General features: G+C 38.4%; 2 protein-coding genes across 4 annotated transcripts in view; both read right to left on the bottom strand.

Annotated features, from left to right (window-relative positions):
* Positions 1-17,475, bottom strand: part of LOC140942066 (chloride channel protein 2-like) — a 20,363-nt gene extending 2,888 nt beyond the window's left edge. The window contains exons 1-24 of one of the 3 annotated variants that reach the window (XM_073391058.1): positions 17,384-17,475; positions 17,184-17,229; positions 14,990-15,137; positions 13,948-14,076; positions 13,109-13,234; positions 12,643-12,728; positions 12,017-12,064; positions 11,618-11,695; positions 11,293-11,371; positions 10,486-10,611; positions 9,948-10,032; positions 9,486-9,593; positions 8,561-8,645; positions 7,819-7,974; positions 7,142-7,211; positions 6,756-6,866; positions 6,350-6,447; positions 5,440-5,549; positions 4,924-5,057; positions 3,044-3,191; positions 1,952-2,018; positions 1,387-1,438; positions 1,198-1,253; positions 587-631 (exon numbers count right to left, since the gene is read on the bottom strand). In XM_073391058.1, coding sequence (XP_073247159.1) covers positions 587-631; positions 1,198-1,253; positions 1,387-1,438; positions 1,952-2,018; positions 3,044-3,191; positions 4,924-5,057; positions 5,440-5,549; positions 6,350-6,447; positions 6,756-6,866; positions 7,142-7,211; positions 7,819-7,974; positions 8,561-8,645; positions 9,486-9,593; positions 9,948-10,032; positions 10,486-10,611; positions 11,293-11,371; positions 11,618-11,695; positions 12,017-12,064; positions 12,643-12,728; positions 13,109-13,234; positions 13,948-14,076; positions 14,990-15,137; positions 17,184-17,225 — 2,187 coding nt within the window. In that variant the 5' untranslated portion in view covers positions 17,226-17,229; positions 17,384-17,475. Of the gene's footprint in view, positions 1-586; positions 632-1,197; positions 1,254-1,386; positions 1,439-1,951; positions 2,019-3,043; positions 3,192-4,923; positions 5,058-5,439; positions 5,550-6,349; positions 6,448-6,755; positions 6,867-7,141; positions 7,212-7,818; positions 7,975-8,560; positions 8,646-9,485; positions 9,594-9,947; positions 10,033-10,485; positions 10,612-11,292; positions 11,372-11,617; positions 11,696-12,016; positions 12,065-12,642; positions 12,729-13,108; positions 13,235-13,947; positions 14,077-14,989; positions 15,138-17,183; positions 17,361-17,383 lie in introns of those variants that run through there. The other 2 variants (XM_073391050.1, XM_073391062.1) reach the window with 2 other exon arrangements.
* A 1,042-nt stretch (positions 17,476-18,517) lies between these two features.
* LOC140942058 (membrane progestin receptor gamma-A-like) lies at positions 18,518-20,303 on the bottom strand. The gene has a single exon (XM_073391045.1). The coding sequence runs from the start codon at positions 20,186-20,188 to the stop codon at positions 19,094-19,096; it is 1,095 nt and encodes a 364-aa protein (XP_073247146.1). The 5' UTR covers positions 20,189-20,303; the 3' UTR covers positions 18,518-19,093.
* Between the last annotated feature and the right edge of the window lie 3,811 nt (positions 20,304-24,114).

Genomic DNA, 24,114 nt, shown 5'->3' with positions numbered 1-24,114 from the left:
GTCGTTGACACCCAGAAATTTAACAACAACATCTTTCTGGATATGTAGTCTTTCATTGGAGGGTATTAACCCTTTAAGCCCTAAGAGTGATCAGCATCAAATTTCTCCTTGTAATATCAATGCTTGTAAAACAGAGTGGTCATGAGAACTACGGACATGATCACACAAGATGAATTTGCTTGATATTTTATCAATTTCTCCCCACTACTTCTGTAGGAAATGAATGAGGGCAAAAAATGAGAGTTCAAATTTTGATCTTAGGGTTTAAAGGGTTAGATGTTTGACAGTTTTGGGTGTTTCTTCTGATATACAGATGGAAAAGGGTGGGTTGAGAAAACACAACACAGCTGATGACATTTTTATGTCAACTTCTGAAACATTAAGAATCAAATGCCAGCTATAGCTTTTCAAATTGTCAAGAATTCTCAGTCAAGTCCAACACTGATGCACTGTTACAGACCATTAAGAGCAGTTGATGGATCGTGCGCTCAAAACAAACTGTCAGCATAATGCTAACAGTCCATATTTACCTCCTTGTTATGAATAATAGATGAGTTTCAGAAGAACAAGGTGATAATGAGCTTACCTGTTCTCCATTAGGACCATCTTTATCACTTGCTTCAGCTATTCTCTACAAGAAAGAAAACAAAATTCTTTCATTTAAAGAGTAGTTATGGTAACTGAGCTGTGAAGAATGACCAGAAAGTTTGAAAACACAAGAGAAGTATAAGAGTTGATCTGCATGATTTGTACTCAGACTGAATTATGTTATGCAGGGCTGTCACTAAGATTTCAAGTTGCCGGGTAAATACAACAAGTAGGTTGGGAATCAAACAGCTAGGGATTTCTTTGCGTTCTATTTTTCTTCTATTTTCCTATGAAAGTAGCCGGGGGCCACATTCTTAGTAGCCAGGGGAAATCCCCAGCCCCCGCCTCTGAATGACAACCCTGAGTAATGATTCTTTTGGCTCATTTTAGAAATAGATAAAAGATAAAATATTGTAACAGCATAGTCCAAAATGCTGGAAGTGATAACTTTGCTTTGTACTTGAATTAGTAAACTATACAAATGGCATTCTCGTTGGTAACCATTATGATAGCTGGTGTAATTTAGCACAAGATAGCAACCTAGAGCAACTTTTGTTTGGAACAAAGTGTCACAAATAATTCAAAACAGAAAAGGAAGAACAAACCAACCTCAGCATCATTAAGAGCTGACCCACTACCAAACAGCTTATGAAGTCTGGCAGGAACTAAAAAATGAACAAACAAAACTACAAGTCATCAAAAAGAAAATGAATTTCTGACGGTATCAAGCATTGCTCGGGGAATTTCAATTTTGCAGTTTGCAAGGTTTGAACAAAGAACACAAGCATTTAAGGCTACCTGTTATTTTGTCTAACAGAGACTTTCCAGTGGAAGGTCTTGGGCTTGTGACCTGCAGAGTAAAACAAAAACATTAAAAAGTGACTGAATTGAGATTCCACAGTGAGTGTTGGGACATTATAATTGCAGAAAAATAATTATTCTTCAACACCAACATATTCTTGAAAGTTACGCAAAGCTTTCAGAACTCATCTGAATCCCTTCATCAATGACATTTTCGGAGGTTTGCTGCAAATAACAGCAAACATCACTGATGAAGAGATTCAAATGGGTTCTGGAAGTTTTGTGCAACTTTCAAGAATTTTCTCCCCTAGTGTTAAAGAATATTTCTTTGAAACATTAAAAACTAACTAAATTACTTGTAAACTTGCCAATTGTAAACTAGTTATTAAAATACTTATTCTCCAAGACCTTGACTATCAAAGTAAAAAATAAATATAAAAATTATAAAATTAATTGTTGGATTCCACAAGTGACTGTTTTATTTTGTGATTCAACGAACAAACAAGTAAACAAATGGATGATCTGATCTGTCCGGCAGTTATTGTTTTGTAACAAGACATACTTTTTGTGATACTTGAGCTGACACTTCGACCGTTGTAGGAGAGACATGGCCATCACTGCTGTGGTCCCTGAAAGAAACGTATGTCACTCAAAATATGTCACACTATACCTTCAAATGATGTAAAGATAAGTTTCTGAAGATTAGCATTAAAAGGCAGACAGTGTAAAATGCAGACTGCAGACTGGCTGCAGACTATTGTTTATAGGGTTAGAAAACAATGGCACTATTGTTGTCACGAACTCATTTGCATGGTGAAAACGATAACCTGCAGTCCGCGTTTTACACTGACCAGTAAAAGGGTGTCCACTTCAATCCATGCAAAGTCATTTGAAGCTCAACCTCTTAAGTTTTCAAAATGTATCTTCAGTAATCAGTACCAATAAATCAACAGTCAAGCGCCAAAGGACAAAGACTACTGAACAGTCTAGCAGTGTCACAGGAAACCACTAGATTAGATTGCTTGTGTTTGCATGGCCGCTTTAACCCTTTAAGCCCAAAGAGTGATCCGTATCAAAATTCTCCTTGTGATATCAATGCTTTATAAAACAGATTGGTGATGAGATTTAAGGACATGATCACACGAGATCAATGAGTTGATACTTTAACAACTTCTCACTACAACCTTTATAGCAAACGTATAGGGGCAACAAATGAGAATTCAAATTTTGATCTTAGGGTTTAAAGGGTTAAATTTGGGTTCCATGCGTATGAAAGCCTTTGCCACAGGTATTACATCTCCATGAGTTTGCCATGTTTTCACAGGCATGGGACTCTAAATGTAAACCTTCTCGTACATATTCTTATTGTGCGTCCAAGCTGGGGTTTAAGCAAAGCCTTGTTGTTTGCTCTGATGTTTGTACTGTACCCTGTAGCACAAATTTCAATTTATAAGCCCATGTTAGGATTTAAAAAATTATTGAAGCTTGGTTTCTTCACTGATTCTTGCTGTAAACCCTCTGGCAAAAGTTTTGTATGTCCAAGTTGGGATTTATAAAGCAAAGCCTGGTTTTTGTGCTGATATCTTCCATTGTCTTTAACATCCCCCTACCCAAGACTGACTGCACCTGAGTCTCCGCAGATGGGTTTACTTACTCAGGAAGTGAGTCTGGTGTCTCTGGACGAGAGCACACAGCACTCTCACTCTCTGCCTGGCTGCTGGTTTGAAATGCTTTTTGCATGTGTTGATTGAGCAGTGACTGAAGTTGAGGTCGTTGAATAGAGCCAAGGAGAATCATGGAATCTAAAAATTTCAACAACAACATTATTATTATTAGCATGTAAAACAACACCACTTCCTACTCTACACATAGCTGTTACTTTATTCTCCCCACAGACGCCTCTAAGGCTGTTTCCCTTCTCACATAATAATGACTTACAGTAAGTTTATTTTAAGCGAATTCATGGTACACTTGTAATCATCTTAGTGGAGAGGTGCAGTATCAGCCCTTTGTTCAAAATGGATTGATGAGCAATAAAAGAGTCTCCTGGGGGGAGTGGTACCAGTGGCGGATCCAGGGAAGGGCCCCGGGGGGGGGGGCGCCCCCCCCCCCCTCCTTATTTTTTGACCAAAATGAGGCCCGAAGGGCCAAAAAAATTTTTTTTTTTGGAGACCGGGACCCTTATCTCAGGGTCTGGATGACCGGCCCCCACCTTATCTGAAGGTCTGGATACCCACTGGGTACAACCATATATAGGCTATTTATTATATACATACTGAGAAATACTCACCAAAAAGCTATATCGTAAATTTTCGTACGCAAATTAGTTCTAGCCAATCAGAGGAGCGAACGATGGTTTTCACACGTGAAAAAAATGATACGTCCAATCAGAATCGCGAACGATGTTTTTTCACGTGTGAGAAAAATGATACGTCCAATCAGAGGCCACAGAGGTGTGTGAGTTTCGCGCCAAAATTCCCGCCTCTTATTGCAGTTTGCAGCGCCGCTTCGCACACATTCAACGAGAAAAATTTTACTCAAAGAGTTTTTCGCTAAAAAAGTGAAAAACATTTCGGAAATGGAGTGGAATAGTTTCGTTTGTTTCACTGTCGATAAAGAAAACGGTAGAGAGCCGGCGAAACAACAGCGGAAAGGGAAAAACAGAACGAGACGTAAGCTTTTGTTGTGCTTTTTGTCGGAGCTACTTTGCCTTTCATTTAAGCTTAAGCTTATATTGAAACCGGCCATTTTACTTAAATTTACTCATTTTCAATTGTGCATTGACAACAAACAGTTAAGATTACTTATAGTTCTTGGATTACCTCATATCCTTACCGTCATTTATGTTTTTAACAAACGTTTGTACTAAAAAGCTGATACTTCGTTTTCTTTGTCATTTTTCGGCAAGTGTGTAGCGGCAAATAAGCATTTTTGAAAGATTTAAAATAAAAAGGCCGCCAAAATGATGAATGTCTCGGTATGTATATAATAAACACAATACCACATGGAAAGTGCTTTGTACGATATTTACGCACTCGTTTTTGTATCAGAAATCTTACTCATTCGCTGCGCTCACTCGTTCGATTTCTGATACGTCAACAACTCGTGCGTAAATACCGTACGCCAGCACTTTCCATGAAGTATTCTCTATATAGTACATATTTAAGGAAATAATGCTGTGAAGGGTATGGTTTTCAAGCAGTTAAGTATGGGATGGGGTACACAAATCAAATAGTTTAAGTCTAGAATAAAGGTATCAATTTCCAGGAAACTGATCAATTTGTTGACAATTTTATTCTAGACTAAGGAAAGCATGCATTCCCACTCAAAAAAAAAGAGGGGAGTTCCCTAGTAGCAAAATTTAGGGCTCTGGGGTCCCAGTGGCATATTCCCACCCAAAGATTCATAGAATACCCTTTGGGTTGTGGGGGGCGGGGGAGAATTGGGGTGCATTGGGAAAGAGAGTATGTGCCCAGATAAGAGTTTTTCAACAAGTTTCCACATAAAAAGAAACTGGCATATTTACTTAGTTACCTTCAGAATCTACCAGTGGATATGAACGTAGATCTGAATGTTCCAGGAGTGCTTTAAGGTCAGCATACTTGGAGGTGTATGAGATGTAGAAAAGTTTGGTCTTCATTATATCAGCAACAAGTAAATTATAAACCCTGAAAGTCATACAACAAACCAATCAGAAATTTTTTTCTCCCAAGAGGTAACAAAAAAAAAATTCTCATTTTCTAGAATAGGGAGAAACCATTGAAACGTACAGGTACTAATAAAGTGAATTCATTTATGGTCATATCACAGGATTTTGTCCAAAAGTTTAAAGGTTTCAGCTACATCATTCAAAGGTGTTTTCAATGATGTCAGGGATAGCAGAGCCTGGTAGCCCCTTGCACTCAACCTTTGCTCTTGGGCAACAAGAGTCTTAGTCTTTCCATACAAATCCTATGCTGGACAACTTCAGAGCACTGGGCTCCCTTCAGTTTTCCTTAGAGCACAGCAGATATGAGTGGAGTCCAAAGAAACTCTGTGTTTGTTGCTTACTGAGTTTTTGTAACATCAGGAAGATATGGCAGCCTCTTGATTTGAATAATGCTATCGTAAAATGATGGCTGCAGCCACTGTGCAATGGCATTTGCAATCAAAACAGCAATCTACAATAGAAAAAGAAATTAATCAGATTAATTCATGTATGCAATCATTTTGCATTCTTCAATACAGCTGAGGATGCAGTTGTCAGACTGGCCACAATATAATGCACAGTTCCAATCAATCAGTTCCTAGCATTTTACAAAAAGACACTTAAAGACACTTGGGGCTTTATTCTGACTAGACACCCTAGCCTTCAAAAGTAAAGACTGTTCCTTGTAACTAATTACTGTTAATGATGATGTCATCAATAATTGTTGGCAAAAGAACTTAGCAAAAAGAAAAAGAGAACCTGGCCAGGGAGGTGGGGGGGGGGGGGGTGGAGAGGGTTAGGAGTGGGTACTCTACCATACATGGGCTATGTAGATATGCTCCGCTGTGAATGGTAGGGTTTTCAAGAGGAGGAGGAAACTGATCAGTGGTGAGTTGAATTCCTTGCTCACATTAAATTTTAGTCAGGGAGGAGATTGAGATTTTTGACATGCAGTCTTGAATAGGGAAGTTAAATTTAACTAATTATTACAGCCAACCTTGGTCTGGTATAGGCTTGGGGTTTCAGGGTACCAGCAGCATGCCCCCACCACAAAATTCATAGAGTAGTCGCTTGGAATAGAACTTTAGAACTAGATTTCAGTTTGCTAATACCTGTAGTTCGTAAAATTTGTTGTCCTGCATTTTACCATCCTGAAAACATTACAGTGTATTTATTTGTACCAGTTGAATTTCCAAGCCATATGTTTTCAGAAAGGGGTTTTGCCTTAATGTGTTTCAGCACTGTACAAGTTAAGGATTGCATAGAACATACCATAACAGGTAGAATATGTGTGATTTGTCCAGTGAGCTCAAACACAATAACAGATGTAGAAATGGTGTGTGTAACTGCTGCTGACATGGCCGCAGCTCCTGTGTACCACAAAACAAAAAAAGGAAATACATATAACTATGATCTGGCACCATTACTCACCAAGTCATGGTGCATCAAAGGAATCAATGAAAAGTTGCCCAAAGTAAGTTCATCACTTTCTTTCATGCATGTGATTTAAGTGATCTCAAATCACTGATCCTGATCCGGATCCTTCCAAAGGATTGCATCCGAGGACTCACTATCACTCAGGAGTATTTCCAACGAAAATGAATTTTTTAAACTTCTTCGGCAGGTTTTAAAGAAACAGTAAAGCTACATCAGAAAATTTAGCTGTATCATTCCTTACCAACAACAGCATAACCTCCAGGAACAATGGGTGTGATAGCATCTCCAGAGTTAACACCATCAGGAAACCATGTTGCCATAGCTTCACCCACAAGACGACCAAATGCCGCTCCTACAAAAACAGCAATAACTCAGTGATGCTTGCATTTAAGATAACAAAGTGGGATACAATGTACTTAGTTAAAATAAAGAATATATAAATTATTACTATGAACAAAATAGCAGCTGATAGATTTATGTTGTCTATTATCACTATAGTATAGGGAAAATCGTTTAAAATGGGTGCTTTGTCTATTCTTTTGTTCAACCAAAGACAGCAAAATGGTGCACCCATCTGCAACAGATTAACAACTATTAAAGTAACAAATCATGAAAATAATCCCTTACCAATTAAAAAGACGGGGAAGAAGACACCAGCAGGAATGGGTAAAGCAACAGATACTGCAGTCATTATAAACTGTAACAAAACCGCCAAGAAAAGAGAATATCTATTATGTGACATGTTACAGACAGCATCACTACAGAATCACAATGTACAGCAAACTACTGCACTTTTCAGTAACACGCAACCTTTTAACTAAAAACTTCAACCAAAATTTACAGTTACGTTTTTTGTCTCTGTCAATCACAATTGCAAAGAAATGAAACAAACAAAATAAATTGAAATCTAAAAGTAATTTAAACCTATGGACCTTCTGAAAACACTAAAGAAAAACCTTTGTTTTCTAAGAGGCCCGCATTAATAGAGGATTTACAGAGGAGCAAAAAACCTTTAGAGAATTTTATCCATTTGTTTTGTTTTTCATAATCTTGATTGATAGAAGACAAGAACATAAAATAATGTTGGATAAATTTTTTACTTTTCAGATCACATATTATCGAAAAGCCCAGAAATTAGACTACAGAAACCAAGAATGGCCCTAGTTGTTCAATCCACTGGATTTATCTCTATCTAGTAAATAGTGCAATAATCGCTAATACTTATCCATTGGATAGTAATTTATCTGGCAGACAGCGCTATCCATTGTTGAACAACTGGGGCCATAAATGTTTCCATCAAGTACCTTAAGGACAATAAATATAACCAAGGTGACATAGATATTAGTATTGGCTCCATCCCAATGTTCTAGAACATTTAAACTTGCTTGATCTTCAGAGTTTTGTGCTTCAGACCATGTGATGTTCATAAACAGCTCGTCTATTGCTTGCTGTGACGTTAACTGATGACAAAAGACATTTTTTGCTATTTAGTATTAAAATCAATAGTAAGACAAGCGGATGTTGTCATTTTAAAAAAGGTACAGTGAGGAGTCCTTATTTTACGTCAGCAGCTTGAAATAGTCATCTCACTAACAAACCTGAGGCCGATTGTGAGCTAACTACTGTCCATCAGCGCTCTATTTTATGGATATTTACAGCTACTTAACCCTTCAAACCCCAGAATCCACATACAAATTCTCCAAACTGATCTCCATACATTTCCTTAAAGAATGAGTTGAGAGAATTTGATAAAAGATCAAGGCATTTTTACTTGGGTGATCATTTTATTAATTCTCATAACTTATCTGTTAACAATGTATGGATATTGTTAGGAGAAGATTGATCTTGATCACTATTGGGACTTAAAGGGTTAAGGCTACATAGAAAGGAAAGAAGTCAAAAGAAGGATTGGAGATCACATTTGGGAGTCGCAATTGGGACCTCCAGCACAGAAGGCCATGCACTAACCAACTCTGCTAATCCTTCTTCCTACATACAACACTTTGTTTAGTTAATATTAGTGATAACCATGGAATGAAGACCCACCTCTCCTGCCATGAATTGCCCAAGTCCCTTTGGAAACGTTATAGTAGCAATAACGAAAATCACAACAGCTGGATACACAAAACGGCTGTCATAAAAAGAAACAAAACACCTAGTTATGATACCAAATATACACAGTAATTGTCACCAATTATTATAGAATATAATGGAAAAAAAGAAAGACCGTTGAGACTGTTAGGGCTAATCAAGGAGGGCAAACACATGCATAACTTTTTGGTGGACTCTCCTGGGACTGAAATTGCATATTTGAATTGTTCAGCCCAGTTAAACTCCTTAATTCAATGCAAGACAGCGGGCAAAGAAAGCAGTGTCTGATAGCCCGGGGCTAGTGGATTTTACTATCGGGCTAGTGAATTATGTTCTTAACTTGCCCGCCTGGCAGATGAAATTTTTTAATGAATTCTAATCACAAAAGAACTGTTATCAACCCTCACCATTGGGTCAGTTAAAATAACTTTTGGGCTAGTACACGCTAACTACAGCTTGCCTGAATGGCAAGCTGTAAAACTGACTTTCTTTGCACCCTGCCAGACATCATAGGTTGCGTCCAACAATGGGTTTTACACAACTGACCCCTGGATTATCCAGACGTCTCTGAAATAGATGGTCAAAATCTCACTCTCCCACAAGAGTCATAATTATTTTAATATTTCCCAAATAAGAGGCTTTTGAACTTTTCTGTACTTTTGCCCCAAACGTAAGCATTAACCTCAAGTTAAAATAATAAAATTGTAACAGTTTCTGGCAGAATAATTTTATTGCGGGTCCTTTCAACACTGTCATTAACTATTTCTGTGTTGCTACTGGGGATAAGGTGGGCTGAGGATGGGAAGGGAGGGCCAGGCAGTGAAAGATAAAGTCTTCAGAATTCAGTGCTCCAGCTGAGGTTGCCATGTCTGTAACTTACTTCTTTGTGAGAAACTTTGCCAGCTTGGTGTGTTTGTGTGTTCTCTGCATATCAACAAGTTTTCTATGTGTAAACACAAACAAAGCTCCTCCAAAACCACAAAACAATCTAAAAACAAAGAAGTATATCAAAATAATTTCAATTCATACATAAAATGATTACCAATAAGACTAGACACAAGTTATGTAGATAAAGTTGTGAGTATACTAACAACTGACACAGCATAATATTATTTTGACCTTGCACTGTTTGCCTCAGAGAGTAAGAAATTACTAATAAGCAAATTTTATTTCCACAAACAATCCATACCTACAACATAAAGGTTTATAGAATTCTGAGAAAACTGTGGGAAGAGTGATGTTGAAATAGTGTATTTCAGAGGACCAAAGAGAGGGAGCAGGGCTTACAGAGGCTAGAGAATAATGTTTCCAGTGGAACAGTGGAGATATCAGACTTACTTACCCGATTAATGCAAAAGCCAAAAACTCTTCCACATCAAAGGGAAAGTCTAGTCTAAAATTTGTCTTGAAAAGAGCAGTAACCGTTTCTGTGAAAAGAACACAATTTGTTTATATATCAAGTAATTTGACAATTACCTAGTATTAACCACATTCTACTGTCACAAAAATTGCTGATGGTATGGGCCTTGCATTTGGAATTACACCCAACAAGCACACAGTTAATGAATAAAATTTAATGTGTGCTTTTGAGTTGGGGATGCACTGCTGAACTCAGTGGCGCACAGTTGAGGTGTTCGAATTGATTATGCACTTCAATATGCTTAATAAATTAAAGGGTTTTTAACTGAATTTTTCTACTTTTGTTTCAGAACATAATAGACTTGTAGACTTGACAAATATAATATTGTCAGCTTTATCAGTGCTTCAACTAAAGCTCTAGTTGTGTAATCTTAAAAACACATTAGGTTGAGGAGGGGGAAACGAATAAAATAGAAGGAATTTCAAAACAATTTTAAACTCAGTGGCTATTAAAAAAGCACCTTCTTCTTTATCAAACACGGCAAGAAGACGAAACATGAGTGCTCCACAGACAGCAGCAAAGAATCCTCGCCAATAATTCCGCACTGCAAAATATGTTGCAGTTACCTCAATACTGAACAACACCCCTATAGAATAACAAAATTGGTGATAAGTTGTGGGATTATGATATTGAATAATTACCCTAATGGCCTACATGTTCAATAATCATATTTGTTTGTTTATTGTTTCTTCCAAAATGGTTTTACTGGTAAAACAGCCACAACAAAGCAAAGATTTTTAAAAAAAGTACCTACAGAAAATTTGATTCTTGCAAAATGCAAATAACTGCCATTCTTACAAAACTGCACTGTTAACATTTGAGTGGGGACCACAATACAAAGTGCACCAATTAATACTACAGTGAGAGTGATAAATTGACATTAATTTTATAACGTCAAACCTTTTGCAAGTGCCCTTGACAATGGCTATTCTATCTTGCACAGGTTTGGAAAAAAATGTGCAAAAAGACATACAAATATATCAGTTTTTCACTTTATTACTGTGCTGCCAGCTTTAATTTTCACTACACCACCTTGTTGCCCCTACATGATCATTGCTGCTGATCATCCATGTTGCCACGAATATATATGTTACAGTTCAAAACTAAATTCAGGTTAATTTTTTTAACCTTGGTCGATTCCCAATTTCCTTTGTCTCATAGCTCTAATTCATGAATAATCAGGGACAGGAGACAAGGAAATTGAGAATCAACCTAGGTAAAAAAATTTTACACGGAATGTAATTTTCTCCTCTAACATAATACATACCTCCGATGGGAGAGCCAAAACAACTTGATACACCTACTGCACAAGCCGCTGCTAACATTTCTGTATTTCTGGACTCATTCTAAAAATTTCACATCATACAAAATAACAGATTAGTAATAGAGCCAGTACTTGTGAATGATCATTAAGAGTTGTTATGATATTCTTAAACACCCTATGTTTTGAACAGTTATTTTTTGCAATTCCTTGAGGAAAAAGTAGTGGACTTAAGTTCCTGTCCAGCAATCAGTACATAAATGTTGACGGAAAAAGCTTTAAACATTTTGTTAAAATAGTGCGACAATTAAAAAGAAACATTTCATCTTACAGTGTAAATTCCTTTAAATGATGCCACGAACTTTCCCATGGATCGAGCTACCATGCTTGCAATATGAACAAAAGGTCCCTGTGGGAAGTAGTTACGGTCAAACTTAATAAAATATTATTATTTATTTAAAAAACCTTATCAAATATGCATCTATAAATTAACAAAAAAAAGACAAAAGGAAGTAGAGTTGTACCAAAAAATATAATTATGTTTTGCTTTAATTTAATGTAATCCATGGTTTAAATTTTAATTTCCTTCGTTTCAATCTCATTATCATACATACCCCAAAAACAAAAAAATATAACATATTAATTTAAACCAAGGACAAAACTGAACCTCAACATAACAGTCACGCAGTATGTACAGTGTAGCAAGCAGCTACAGAGTCACAAAACTCACCTCTTTTCCAATTGGAATACTGCTTCCTAATGCAGTTAGAAGACCAATCTGTGTACAAACAATTCAAATATGGTGCTTGTCTACACATTTTATTGCTTCAATTACCGGTAGTTAAGGCTTGATTAAATAAGCATTCGACTCAGTGGATGAAACATCATTATTTTTATAAGCACCTAAGTATTCACAAGACTTCCCCTACTGTGACTCCTGCAAACAAGAGCAGTACGTATTGATTTTTTCATGTAACTGTCGTTTGCCCAATGCAGGCATCTTCTAACTCAGCATTATTATATAAATAAATAAATAAAATAAATAATGATTTGGAGGTAGCACATCCACAAAGGGTTCTTCGTCTAACTGATTCCTTGTCGAATGGGAATTTGGAAATGTTGGTTTTTCGGGAGAGGGGAAAACCAGAGTACCCGGAGAAAAACCTCTCAGAGCAAAGGAGAGAACCGACAACATATTGCAGAATTTACATGTAAATCATACATTCTTTCATCTCTGACATAGTTAAAAGGAGTGCAATCATATCAACGTTGGGATTGCTCAAACTGTGCAGATTTGATATTCCTTCTATAAACAGATCTCAGAAATCTAAAAGCATTGTAGCATATTAAACTTACCACTTTAGCAATCAATGTTCTTAATGACAAATAGCGTTTTAGCACCGTTCCCCTTAAAATGACTTTCATTTCGGGTATGCCTGACCCTGAAACAAAAGAAAAAGACTTTGAAACAATAGAAAATTTCTAATATTTCTCTTTTGCATTGACAGAAATTTTTACCTTTATAGAAAGACACATCAATTTTTGATAAGCTGAAAAATGGGGGTTCAGTGACTCATATTTTCCAAGCTCAACTGAGTATTTTTAAGGGGTTGTAATGTTGCTAAGGTAACTTATGGTAACTATGGTATCTTTAATACCATCTTTGTTGGTTTAATATAAAATGATGGTTTTTAATTTCTGCTATAACAATGTATTGATCTATCAATGTTGAAGTCACACCTAAAAATCCTTGAAGTCAGTGTGAGCCACCTTAATAGTCGACTGTAGTATAAATTTATACATTGCATTGTGAAAAACGTACCAATAGCATGAGGTGAAACTAGATATGTGAAGCCAACAGAGAAGGTGATAAGAGTCAGCGGAAAGCAAGTCCACACAATATACTGTACAAAAGTGTTGCTTGATACATTGTAAAGCCAAATGTGCGCTGAAAGTTAAATAATAGACCAACTGATTAACTACATTTTTTCATCATCCTACATGTAGCTAATACTTGACTGGGCTAAAAGTCATGTTGCTCCAATTCAACACTGTCACTCCCAAAGTCAATTTTTAAGTTACATGTATGTTATGTAGCTCTAACTTTTTAATTGTTTTGAATTCCTATAATGTAACCCATGAAATGAAACCTCTGGCCCACCTTTATTACATGTACTTCCAAATGGTACTATTTTGTTTCTTGGTGTAAAAATAATTTATTAATTTAAGGTTGTAGATTAAACAACAGTATTATTTTTTCTTTTTCTTTTATTTTACAATAATTATTCAGGGCTGTGCTCTAGCAGAGCCAGTTGGCCCCTGGTGCCTAACTTTTGCCCTCGGGCAACTAAAAAATCCCAGTTTTTTCCTACAAATCATATGCTGGGCACCCTGGATTTTACAGTTTCAGAGCATTGGGCTCCCCTCAATTTTCCTTAGAGCACAGCCTTGATTATTACAATATTTAAGACTGTGAACAAATACCTTTCCGTTTTTATAGAGCTCTGTTTCTACCAATCAACTCCAATTTAACCTAGTCTATACTATCAATTATTGCAGTCCATGGAAGAATAGAGTTGTGATGAGCAAAATGCACTGGGCACAAATTTCTGAACTACAATATCTCTGAGCTGTGTTTTAAGTGATAGTATTTTTACTCACCTGTTTGACATTTTTCAATTGCCAAGTCTAATACAAAACTAATCAGTGCCATGATTATTCCAAGAATTAAAAGAAAAACCCAGTCGCTACCCAGTCGACTCCAGCACGGACGTAGCCATTCTATACACCCTAAAACAATGAATTTAAGGGCAAACAAGCATTACTAGGAAAATAATACAAAAATACATTTAGGTACCTAATAAAAATATTACTGAGTATAAGGAATACTTGCTTAATTTTTGCTGGAGAAGCAAACGGTACAGCTGATTTCAGTCGTAAAAAAAATTTGAGCATGCTCCGGCAACATTGACCCATCAAATGCTACCACACCCTAACTTAACTGAATTCCTTCACTTCATCAAAATAAAATATTATTACCATGAAGGCCCCTGGCTGGTGTGCCTCATTTTGGAAAAAAAGCCAGCCTGGTCCCCCATGCCCCCAAATCAAGGATGGGAAAATGGTGCGTTTTGGCTTTTGCATGGCTTCATCCTTGATTTGAGGGGGATGGGGGATTTACTGTTCCATTTTATTCAGTCCAAGATTGTAGTTCTTTAACTCACTAATATTCCAAGAGAGAACAAGAGAAATCACTACACGTGCAAAACCCTGACAGTGGTTGGTGTCTGGATATCGGAACAAACATATTGTGCATATTGTGTTTGAAAAAAAACTACTTAAATCGGTGAGCAATAGTGTGATGGCTGGACAACCAACTAAGTTCACCCAGGACTGTACTCTAGTAGCACCTGGTGGCCTGTGGTAGCTAACTTTTCCTCATGGGAGACTAGGAAATCTCCGTTTTTGCATAGAAATCATATGCTGAGCATGCACCCTGGATTTTTCAGGTTCAGGCCAAGGGGCTCCCTACAATTTTTCTTCGAGCACAGCCTTGACACCATCCCTGCTTCTCACCCAAATTTTTCGTAAGAGTAACTAACCCCTCTCTGTCATAAAGGAAGGCTGATGAAATAAGACTGAAGATTAGTCTTACCTCACTTTCTGCATAGATATATATATAGCACAAATTTAATATACTCACTTTTAAAATATGAAAGGCAAGAATCATCATAATTTCTAAACTCATCCTCAGCTTGTTGTTGTTCCTTCTGTTGTTGCTCTCTCCGCAATCTTGCACCCTGTTCCTGGGCATATTTTTGAAGCTGTGTGGTCGTAAAACGGCCATACATCTAAAACATATCATAATCAAAGGTGAATTTTTAATTCTTTAATCTTCATTATCTTCAATTTCCCTCCCAAACCAGCATTATTCCCTCTAGATATTTATACTCACTACAGTCTAAGCTACAATCTCAGACAAAAACCTTGAAACACTTTGGAAAATTCTCCTCTCTTTTGTTTTCCCCCTTCCTATTGATGATGTATCCATGGTAAATTTCACCAGGCAACTTCACTTTGGGAAAATCAGTTCCCCAAAACAAGGTTGTTCCCCTGTGGACCATAACCATTCATGGCTGACATGAATACCTTTAGCAAGGCATTTGACAAGGTTCCACACAACGGCTTGCTATACAAATTGTTTAAGTGTGGCTTTGATGACATTTCATTGCAGTGATTGAAAAGTTTCCTTGAGAAAAGAAGACAAAGTGTAGTTCTAGAAGGAGAGCATTCGCATTCAGTTCCGGTAACATCAGGTGTACCCCAAGGATCAGTGCTGGGGCCGTTAATGTTTCTTATTTTTATAAATGACCTCCCATGCTGTGTTGAGTCAAGGGTCCATCTTTTTGCCGATAACACTGTCATTTACCTTACAATAAAATCTGAGAGCAATTGCTCGCAATTACAAGATGACCTTCACAGCTTGGAAAAATGGGAATCCGACTGGCGTATGGAATTTAATCCAAGCAAGTGCAACATTATACAGGTAACATGCAGACGTTCACCTTTCAAATTTCAGTACAAACTTCATGGCAAGGTCCTAGAAACTGTTGATACTACTAAATATTTAGGGATCATCCTCTCGCATGCCTCACACTGGAAAGATCATGTACCGGTAAATTAAATTACCACCAAAGCAAACAAGACTTTGAACTTTCTACGCCACAATCTCCGCACTTGTTTGGCCTAATCCAAAGAACAAGCTTGAAAAAGCCCTTGTGAGACCAATTGTTGAATACAGTGCCACTGTCTGGGACCCTTACGTAGCTACGAACATACAACAGGTCAAAATGATTCAACGCTGAGCAGCTCGCTGGGTACTCAGCCGCTACGACAGATTAGACAGTGTCACTGATATGTTATCATCTCTTAAATGGAAATCTCTGGAGCTCAGGCGATCTGACACACGTCTCCGTATGCTGTACAAACAGAGTAATGGATTAGCCACTTACGAGTGCGACAAGCTTCAGCGAGAACATAAGAGCAGAATGGACACCAGGATCTCGTCTCTCAGTCACATGGACACAGCTATTGCAACTTGCTGGATACCAACAACTGCGTCATTTGTTAATCAACAAATGTTGGCTTGCTTATATGTTTTTGTACATTCCAGATCAATTGGAATTTGGATGGTTTAGTGATGGTTTCTAAGAGAGGTGCAATCCGGAACATCCGGATCGAGAAAAACCTCTCCGATCAAGTTTGCAACATGTGTGACAGCCAGTGCTCTAAGCCCTGTTCCCTTGCTTTACTAATCCCCAAGGGTAGAAAAGAGTTCCCAAAAGTTTTATCTAGGTTCACGTATCCTTTGATCAGTGTTTCACAGACCGCAAAAGGAATCGTCACATCAAATAAACAGCTCATGTTATACTCATCCCAAATATCCGGTACATAAACACCGGACGTAATACACGTTGTTTTGATACCGGTAAACATACGAAAACGAAATTTGCAAAATCAACTAAAGCAGGAAAAAGCTTTAGAAAGATTTTGTACGCACTATTTAATTTCATGAAACATAACTTTAAGTGTTTGGGAATACCGTGATGACAACAAGAAAAGCTGAATTACTATAGAACAGCTGAACGAACACACGCGTGTAGTGACTTATCAGGCGCTAATTTCGTTCCAAACCTGTGCTTTAACGACCGTATTATAGGAAGTTAGTGGTCGATTCTTTTCTCTCTCATGTGGGAAAAATTGGAATCAATAGATTTTAAATACACAAAGTAAATCGACAACCAAGTTTCGCACGAGAACACCGCTCATGAAAATTTGTTTATGTTTAGTCGTCCGCAAAATGAGCACAAACATTTTGAAACTTAAATTCATCCTACCAGAGTTTGTTCAAATCCATACGAATCTTCTTCTTCCATCATCTTGCTACAGAGGAAGCGAAAAAATGCACTAAATAAACGACGAAGAATGTAAACTTCTTCTCATCGCGTCCATCGACGACTTTCGACGATGGAGAAGAGTGTGTAATTGGTAGTTACCGCTGAACAGAGCAACTTTTAAGATTTTTCCAGAGGAATACCTTATTTCTTGTTGGAGGCCCCTGCTGGTGACAGGGTTTACGGTTTTTTTGGTCTGTGTTAACGACTGTGCTTTTTAAAAGACTCGCCTTTTGTCGTGCAAACTGATGGGTTTTTTCGCCTCTTAATCACACAAACTGAATTCCTGAGTAGCTGAGATCATGTATCAGTGTACGTGCTGATCAGTGAACGTGCTGCTGGAACGGCTTCTCGGAAATGAGATCTGAACTAGGGTATCGAATTTCCAGTTCACTCCCTTCATTCTCAGGCGTTTTATTTTTCAGCAGTGATAGAAAGATATATTTCTATCATAGCTTTCCCTTCCTGTAAGAGACATATAGAGATATAAGGAAGGACACAGAGGAGTGCGAGTTGGCATTCACAATTAGTCATTTTTGAGTCTGGGTTTTGAGTAAGGCCTTGGCCTTTGCCTTGGCCCTGACAATTGTCTGATTGTTCCTTTCACGGAGATTGGGGTCAGGAGCGCATGTTCCTCCCGCACTACAGACCGGCCCTATACCATCTGCACTACTGCTATCCCTGTAGCAGTAAAAGAAGTCTTGAAATGCGGACGACCAAGCCGGAGACAGACATAAGGTGTAGGTTGATTAGTATGAAGCAAGGAGAAAGGACACAAAAAAGGTAGCCAAATACGTCCGGTTAGAGAAAACCTGACTACATGAGGATATCACTAACGTAACTGACTCCCGAGAATGTCATTCCGGAATCGCGTTTACCATTTGTACGAATCAGTTCCATTTACCGGAAAACGGCCGCGAAGGCCTGAAACTGGTATCAAACTGGAACACGAATTTCTGTTTGGATATTCAATCCGGAAACGACCAAAAAAGTCATGTTTCATTTACTTTCCAACCGGATTTTCCGGAATCTTTTTGTAAATGGTAAACAACCGTCATTTCGCGGGGAAACCAGTGGTGGTGTCTTTAAACGATCGGCTGTTTAATATCTCAGGCTACAATTTCTACCGAGAGATTACGAACATCCCCGCCAATTCCATATGGGAGTCGCCCGAGGGGATCGGCCACAGGTTTGAAAAGAAATCTTAATTCTATTAGAGAAGGTCCATATGAGCGATATGGTCAAAAGACTGACAAACTTCCACGACGAACGATAAATGAAAATTCAACTACTACTTTGTTGTCATATTTGGGCACAGCGTAAATAAACTGCAGTTTCACTGGTCCCGTTTTACTTTCTTGTAAACTTGCCCATTAAGGAACATTACAAGTTTTGTTTCTACAAAATATATAATCCTTTTTTCATACAACTCTGAGGTATTTGTAGTTTGACAGCTTAATTCAGTTTATTTCGCCATGTGAATAAATATATTACCGTAACAACTGCGTAGTATAAATTATGTCCTCAGACAACTATACATATCAAGGCAGTGCACTTTTGAAATATATACATGCTTTCCTTGACCATATAAGTCAATCCGTGACGGGCAATTATGAAATACATTATAAGGATATATCATAATACCTGTGTGATCTAACCCTAGCACGAAAAAGGATGTTTGAACGACGATCTTGAAGCAGAACCCTAATTTTTTTAATTTTTTAATTTTCTTTTTTTAATTGCTGGCATGGTTTTTCAACAAGTTCGGTTGCTATGGTTACGAAAAATTAAGCCATAGGTAAGATAAGCCTTTTGCTTGTATACTGTGGAATTATGTTGTTCACATGTGTAAGTTATTCTTTGTGCAGCTTAAATCTCATGACGGACCACAATACTGCTATGATATTTCCAAGAATTACCCCAGTTGTCAGCAAAATGGTATTTGAAAATGTCGGACCAGGGAAACTCTCCAGTGACGGCCTTCTTTGTAGCATATCAAGCTCCATGGCGGAGAACTCGTCTGCTACCCCAATACAGCACAGAATGTGAAGGAAATGATGGCTATGGCCCAGGACGTCGAACGCGCCAATCATAAGTCGCTCTGGGATGCGAGTGACATAAGCTAAAACACCTCCCGCGTAGAACAAACAGTGGCGCGCGAAGTAGTGAATGGATGAAACACTGCTGCACGTAGATGCCGGCTCACACAGCAGGAGCATTGTTAAATAAGGCGAAGTGTTGTACAGCCAAGAACTACTGTAAGTACCAGCCTTGACAAAGGCATCAAAGCGGTTCCTTTTGGCAAACGAGTAACAACATGCCAGGGTAGAGGCGAAGGAGATGGTGGCTGAAATTCCCAGAAAGATGGCAGGGGTATTAAAAATCACCCAGTCTGCTTCCACGGGGCGGGAATAGAAGTAGAAAACTTGACCAGCGGTGAAAGTGTATACGCTGATTGCGGAGTAATCAAAGAAGAAGCACACATAACGGGCCTTGATGGACATGCAGTTAAACAAGTGGGCGCCCGCGCTCATAAGCAACATAACAGAGATCCCAACCGCGAAGCAAAGCAGTGGATAAACTCGTGAATCTTTGAAGGGGTCTTGTTTGGCGAATATTGACGCAAAACGTAGTAAGAACACAACAAGTGCCAATAAATGGCTCCAAATATTTATAGTTTCGTTGGTGGCTTGAAAGAGGCTCTTGAAACAATACCAGGCTGTCGTGTTACACTTTCTGTAGGCAGTAAGTATGAACGGTTCGCGAAAGAGTGGAGGCACCTGATCGACGCTGAAAAATTCCGTGTCATCTGCAGCATCGTTCTTTATCCACTTCTTCATCGCTTTTGTGTTGTTGTTTTCATAATCGTTATCAATTTTGTTCACCGCAGACCCCGGTTCTCCAATTCCTCGATGGAACGTTTTATAATCTGCTTGCTCTTTCATCATAAGGAATTTTAAAGCATTAAAACGCTATTTGCGACTTCGTTTGGCCTCAGCTAAAACGGTAATTATTTTTTTACAGCAAGGCCGTTCCAGGTGACTGCACGATCGACGAAGTGAATCTTCCAGAATATATAAAGTGCAATTTAAAACAGGGCATCGGCTAATTATGTAAATACCAATGGTTTTTCACGTGGCAGACTGCCGAATAGCAAAATCCCATTTTTATAACAATAATAGTGGGAAAAATAAAAGAGCGAAGCCTAGATAATGAAGTGAAAGTAGATCAAAGAAAAAAAAAATACGCTTTCTGGTAAATAATGTTCATGTTCCTTTTTTTTTTCTTATTTTCACTATAGATATTATAGCCCGCGCTGGCGAACGTGCGATATCTCGTGCACAGTATGATATGGACTTTGTCTCTTGCGTGATAAGAAGCCAAACACTTATCTATGACGTAACATTTACCCTTTTTCATAAAAGGCGTATTAGGGGCCGACCATTTAACTCTTGACCTGAGGTGGGGGTGGGGGGTGGATGATTTTGAAAAAAAAAATTTCCTGCAAGCGCCTCTCAGAAGAAAAAAATTGCATGCAGCACAAATGTAGTAGAAAGCTTATGGGAAAAAAAGAGAAAAATATATCCTGCTTACCAGATTGCTAGAAAAAAAATTCTTGATGACCAGAAATCACCTACCCGGCCCCGCCTCCTTCAATAGTTAACCGGTCGGCCCCTTAGGAGCAGTATCACCTACCCTGGGTACCAGAGGTTTTTTTCTCGCGTGCGAGGGGAGCTTCATTCCGTTGGCCACAGGCCGAGGCGTGTTCGGCTTTTCGCGCGGGTCACTTTTTAATGACCGAAACCGGAAACCGCGCATAAAAAGCCTCTGGCACCCAGGGTAAGTATCACCATTCAGCTTATATAAAACCAGAGGTTTTGACTCTTGTTTTCGGGAGAAATTCAGTAGTTGACGACTGCTAATGCATTTCCTAATTTCCCTTTTTTTTTAACGCGTTGCTCAGCAACTATATTGAAAGGTCAAAAATGAAAGAACAGGAACACTTTAAAAGTATCGCTGTTTTCGGAAGCAAAACCAGTTCTTTATTTGGCTATTGAACATCACTCTAGAACGGTAAAAGGACTACTGAGTTCTACAGCCTGGAGATTCCCTGTAAAGATGACAGAGTTTTCTGTGTATGGAGGAAAAATTGTCACAAAATGCAAACGTTTGAAAGAATAAAACACCATCTTAAGTGCTGATATGATTCCAATTTCATTTTTATATTTCTCTCGTAATTTTACACTTCTTTTCTTAATCCTTTTCAGCCTTTTGCTCATGCCATTTGAAAGTAGCGTTGAATTAAGGTGTATATATATATATATATATATATGGGATCAGAATCACCATTCGGCTTATAAAACTGGCGGCTTTGACTCTTGTTTTCTCATTAGTTAGTTTAATTCATCAGTTGAGGACTGCCGATGCATTTTTTAATTTTCCTCTTTTTTAAACGCGTTGCGCGTTGTCTGGCAACTATATTGAAAGGTCAAAAATGAAACAACAAGAAGGTACCTCTGTTTTTGGAAGCAAAACTTTTTTTGGCTTTTGAACATCACTCTTGAACGGTTAAAGGGCTGGTTCTACTGCCTAGGGCTTCCCCGTAAAGATCACAGAGATTTCGGTGTATCGGAGGGGAACTGTCACAGGGGTATGTAGATGTTTGAAAGAATAAAACACCATTTAAGAGCTGATATGATTCCAGATTTCATTTTTATATTTCTGTGGTAATTGTTTCTTTTGACCATGCCATTTTAAGGTAGCTTAGTATATGCTGTGGGCCCTTTGGTAAAGGGTGTTTTTTTTTACCTATTGACGGTAGCCTGATTCTCAATGGTTCAAGATTAGAGCAAGTGTGAACAAGTGACCTTGGACTGGCTATGGGCCAGGTGTGTTGGCATGGTAATGCAAGCCTTTTAGATGAGCAGTGATAACTATCGTACTTGTTTGGTAACAGCTGATACGAATATCATACGTCAAACTTTCGTGCTAGGTTACCATGATAACGGGCTTCTCTGTGTTTTTAAAAGTAACCAGGAGCCCATTATTACATGGCTGAATGGTAAAGCGAATCGTGTGTTCTGATTGGCTACCATGTAGATAAAGAATTTCCCGCGTTGGTCCCGCAATGGCCAGGAGCTCCTTCTTCAGTTTTGGCTATTTTAATTGACCTTGACTTCGCCTTGGTCCAAGAAGACACACAAAAAAATCGAACTTGCATTTTGGACCGAATATCCAGCCCTCTTGAGCTCACGTTTGGTCAATAACGCATTTATTGAACAGGCCATTTGTGAGTTGCTACAAGCCTCAATTTTAAACGGAGATAAAGTGCGAATTCCTTAATATGAAAAGGATTTTTTGCTTTCCGTAAGTAAAACTCATTTTTTTTTCTGAATCTGCCTCAATTTAGAAAGAGAATTTTTTAAACCCGAAGCACGGCCAAAAATTTTACTATTTCGTTGTCGCTGCGATCGCTGGAGAGTGGTTTCCATATGATCGCTGTGATCACTGCGATCGCTGAACTTTTTTTTCTCAGCGATCGTAGCGTTCATATGGAAACCGGGCTTAAGCAACGACGGCGACCGTCCGGTTATGAAAACGTCGCTAAAAAATGAATTTTCGTCCTTTCAAACTTAAGCGCGTTTACTTGTCAAATATGGGCCATTTTTTTCCTGGAGATTATTTCTTAAGGACTTCAAATAAGAAAGGAAAATTCGTGCTCGTATGTTCTCGTCCTCCATAGAAAGTCGTATTCTGATCTGCGGGGGTTTTACGTCGTAGTCCTCGTTTAATGAACGTCATCATACGAAATTTACTAACAGTGAGCGAGATGCACGTGCAGAGCTGTTGTTTTGCTCATAAAACCAATAGATTTTGATGTTGTCGTTGCTTGTCGTCGTCGTCGTGGTTGGTTAAGATTTCAGAGTTGAGTTGTAACGGGAAGTCTGTAACCCCCTCACCCTGATGACTTGTTCTTATAATTATACTAAATCGTATTAACTAAAGAGGGTCATTATGACGTCGTCTTGTTTGTTTTTCATATTATACCCAGATAATAAGTCTGACAGAATTGTCCACTTGTTTGATGTTTTAAAATATCAAAAGCAAACTTTGATTCTTATTGATTAAACATTCTTTTGTGCTCTTGGTTACGACTCTGTGTCATGGCTAGTTCAGCTCTACATTTATCTACTCTTCAGGGCTGCTGATACCGGACGAAACGGCGTTTATAAGTTATATAGTACTGGTTGCACTTTTCAGACTTTTAATAAGAAGAAGTTTAAAAGGCTAAATTAGAGTCGACAGACCTTAAGCTCCACTGAGGCCGCTTCTTTTGGACTTTGTCAACGAACTCTGTCAAGATTTTGTAATTTTCAAGACAATTTAAAATGTCTGCAGCTTCGGAGTCTTCACGATCAAAGAAGGACGGGAAAGAAGACTCACACCACGACAAAAATAATAACCACGATAATGATCGTGAAAAAACCTTAGAAATGCTTCGTAAACTACAACAACTGGAAGATAACACTTCTAAGACTAATACACAGCTGGCGGTCGCGGATTCTTCAATGAGGAAAAGCGCATCTTTTCAGAATATAAGAGAGTTGGCTGAGGATTGTTCCTTCGATTTGAAGCGAAGAGGCTCAGATCCACGCTCCATACCGGACGGCCCCGCTAACTCGAGGAGAACCCCCGGGGGAAGACGGCAGAAGCCATGGGAACTACGGAGGTCATCTACTCCTATTCCGGGGGAACTGGATGTGAGCTCTGTTCTTTGTAAGGCTCTAGGGAGATTTTCACCAAAAGTGGGACACACAAGTGTTAAAGAAAAAGAAGAATTGGATGACTGACGATTCATAGCAGCTCATTTGTA

Source organism: Porites lutea, chromosome 1, assembly GCF_958299795.1.
Source record: "Porites lutea chromosome 1, jaPorLute2.1, whole genome shotgun sequence".
In the NCBI taxonomy this organism is placed as follows: Eukaryota; Metazoa; Cnidaria; class Anthozoa; order Scleractinia; family Poritidae; genus Porites; species Porites lutea.
Note: the sequence above shows the minus strand (reverse complement) of the source record. Positions and strands in the feature narration are given on the sequence as shown.

What these genes read in the sequence shown, in the direction of transcription:
- LOC140942058 (XM_073391045.1), bottom strand. Translation starts at nt 20,188, where the DNA reads ATGATGAAAGAGCAAGCAGATTATAAAACGTTCCATCGAGGAATTGGA.